General features: G+C 46.0%; 1 protein-coding gene across 1 annotated transcript in view; it reads right to left on the reverse strand.

The window, feature by feature from the left end:
* Nucleotides 1-212: 212 nt before the first annotated feature.
* Nucleotides 213-3,229, reverse strand: part of SDC1 (syndecan 1) — a 7,041-nt gene continuing 4,024 nt past the window's right edge. Inside the window, exons 4-6 of the mRNA XM_010002402.1 lie at nt 1,864-2,357; nt 1,517-1,646; nt 213-922 (exon numbers count right to left, since the gene is read on the reverse strand). Of these exons, the coding sequence (XP_010000704.1) occupies nt 756-922; nt 1,517-1,646; nt 1,864-2,357 (791 nt within the window). The 3' untranslated portion in view covers nt 213-755. The remainder of the gene's footprint in view (nt 923-1,516; nt 1,647-1,863; nt 2,358-3,229) is intronic.

Consider the following 3,229-nt stretch of genomic DNA (forward strand, 5'->3'; position numbering starts at 1 on the left):
AACAACACACAAACCTATTTCTTACCTAAGCCTGGGAGGAGCAAGTGGGTGGTGGGACAGGCCCATTAGTTTTGGGGTCCCTGGGGTTTTATGTGAATGCACCAACGGCTTAGGAGCTGGTTCTGAATATGGGATAATGTTTCCAAAACATGAGTTATCTGAAACCATGTGACAGAGTCATTTGCTTACCCTGGCCCTCACACCTCATTTCAACTAGAAATCATACTCAGCTTGGTATTTCATAGGCATTAAGTGCTCCAAATAGGGTAGTTAGAAAGAGCTGGAGGATTGCAGTGTACCAAATGTCTGACCAGCACAGCCATTTGTTACACTTCAAATACATCTAGGAGTTAAATAGGAAAGATCCCTGCTATGCAGAATTGGAGCACTGCTAATGGTTTATTCTTGCTAGCCCTTTCCCTAAATATCAAGAGGTTTATACACACAGTGCTCCCTTGTCTTCTCCCCACCGCCTGCCCCAGCAGTCCTTAGATAAACCAAAGTGAGTTTAGGAACTTGCAGTCCCACTCCTGTTTGAAAACACAATAAAATAAAAGTTGTGCAAGAAAGCAGGGAATGTTGAATGAATCCAGATCTACTTTGTAGTTATAAGATTTCCAGTGGCAAAGTGGTAAGGGCACATAACCCAATGATCATATGGCTTAAGTTTAATGCAAAGCACATTAGGAGGTCCACGTGCAGGGAGAGAAGAGTCTAAGAAAGATGGAATAAGAAGTGTCCTGAAAAGTCAGTGTTTATGCATAGAATTCCTCTTGTTTATGTGGCTTTTGGTATCCTCCATTAGACTGTTTGGGCTCATCCAGTGAGTAGCTGCCTTCGTCTTTCTTCTTCATTCTGTACAGCATAAATGCAACTAGAAACACTGCAAACACCAGGCCTACCAGTCCTCCAGCAATAACACCTAGAAAGGGAGAAAACAGCCACAGGTTACTCCAGACACCACACCAGGTAATGCTGGTCTGATTAGAAGTTCCACATTGTTCCTTACAGCACAGGCCCTGACTTCATCACTTCCAGAAATGAATGTGTCCTCTTGCCCCCTCCCAAACCAGTCACCCTGCCTCACCAAAGAGCCTGGTCACCTCCACCAGGTAAACCTAGAGGCAGAGATGTCCCACCAGGCCAAGCAAGGCTCGCTCCATCATCCAACTCTAGTAATTTGACCCATGCAAAGCACACAAGGCTCCATCATCCAACTCTAGTAATTTGACCCAGACACTGTGAGAGCAGCTTTAATTTTAGAGAGGAACAATATATTTAAGCATAAAATTCCGGGTAAGTACCAGTGGCTGCTCTGCTATTAGCAGATTAATATTTGCCCCTGCTAAGGTTTTGGCAACACAGGACCATGAATCACCAGCCTCATTTCAGAGCTGTAATATAGAAGATTGGCTTTCACAGCCAGAGATGCACTTGCAGACCTGCAGCTCCTGCTGCCTGCAAGACTCCTACAAGAGTTCACTTCTACCAACTAGAAATCCAGAGTATCAGGTACCTCCAAGAACTTCTTTTCTGTCCATGATTCCTGAGGCTCCTGCTGCTTTGGCATTCCTCCCAGAGTCAGCCAGCACTTCTGAGCTCTGGGTGGGGACCAAATCCTCATCTTTAGTCAAGATGAAGTCTCCCTGTTGGGACATACAAAGCAGGTTATTCGTGTTTCTCATCATGTCTGTTACTAGAGACTTCCCACAGCTTTCTTCCTCATCTAAAACCCTCCACCATTTTATTAAATCAATCGTTGTGGTTTTTTTGACAAATTACCACCCTTGGCTGCAAAACCAACTTGCTACATCCTACTAAAGCCCCCTCCCTGGAAAGGGTGTCAAAGCTGTTAGTCCTCACCGGGTCTCCAGAGCCATCTTCAGAAACCTCCTCATGAGTAGGAGCAACATCCTTGGGAGCTGTCGTCGTGGGGGTGGCAGTGATGTCTCCCTCCTGAGGGGTGGTAGAGTGGGGCTCAGGCACATCCCCAGTGTCTGGCACATCAGAGCTGGGGATTTGAGGTTCGAGCTCATGGGCTGTGCCTGAGGCTCCTGAAAGCGTCACGGGAACCACCGAAGGGAAGTGAGTAGTTGAGCTGCTCAGGGTTGTTGCAGCCACATCATCTGTTGGTTTCTCATCAGGTAAGCCCAGGATGGCTACTTCGTCCTTGACAGCTACCACTGGCTCCTCTGTCATGACATGACTGGTTGCAGAAGGAGTTATTACTTCCTTTTCAGTCCGGCTCTCAATCCCAGGAAGTGGCTGCTCGTCGAGATCTGCTGGTGTTGCCAGGAACGTGGCGTTAGTTGGTTCTCCTGGGGTTCTCCAGGTGTGAGACTGCTCAGTCAGGGGACCTGCAAAACAAAAAAAAATATTACCCTTGGCCTGTTTACAGACCTATTAATAGTATCTCCAGGATGCTGCTGAAGCAGGATGGGTAACCTGCATGGACCATTTGCGTAACAACCGTTTTTTGTTGTTGTCATTCCTAATACTGTCCCATCTGGTAAGGAAGGGACAGATCTATGTGCTACCCAGCAATACTTTGCTAGTCACCTGCTTCTCCCAAAGGCACAAGTGCTGGTCTGTTTGTGGACAGGTCAACAAGGGGGATGTCTGTTTTCAGTACATGGCTTGGCCAGGATGCCTTTTTCTGCCTCTTTTCCCATAAGTATCTTTTTATGTGATTCAGAGCAGTCACCCATATATTCCAACACCTTTAGGCACTGGCACATTTGGCACTGATTTCAGGATCTTTTTCCTACAGAATTTAATCTAAACTACAAACATGTAGCTGGAAGGAAGGAGAAGGATACACCTTGCTTTAGCTTTCAATAGCTTGCTCCTTCCTCAGCAGCATCCCCTCAGATTCAGCACTGAATGCCAAAGGTCTCTCTCATGCTGTTTAGTACAATGAGCTTTTTCCCCCCAACCTAAACCCCTTTTATTCCACTTTTAAAAAGTTATGGCCCATGGGAACTGGCCTATCTGATGACAGGTAACATTTACACTTGATGTATGCTGGCAGGCTGAGGTTTACACACGCTCAAATGGTATCTCCTACCAGCTCATGAGAGGACAAAGGCCCTTCTTACAGTCTCTGATCCCCATGAATAAAGAATCATTCCAGTTTCAAAACACCCTGCATGCAGTATTTAAAGTCTCCTACAACCAATTTTCTGCTGTTAGTATCTGAAGAAATAGAAGAATAATAGATCAGGCTCTT

Source organism: Chaetura pelagica, unplaced genomic scaffold, assembly GCF_000747805.2.
Source record: "Chaetura pelagica isolate M959 unplaced genomic scaffold, ChaPel_1.0 scaffold46, whole genome shotgun sequence".
In the NCBI taxonomy this organism is placed as follows: Eukaryota; Metazoa; Chordata; class Aves; order Apodiformes; family Apodidae; genus Chaetura; species Chaetura pelagica.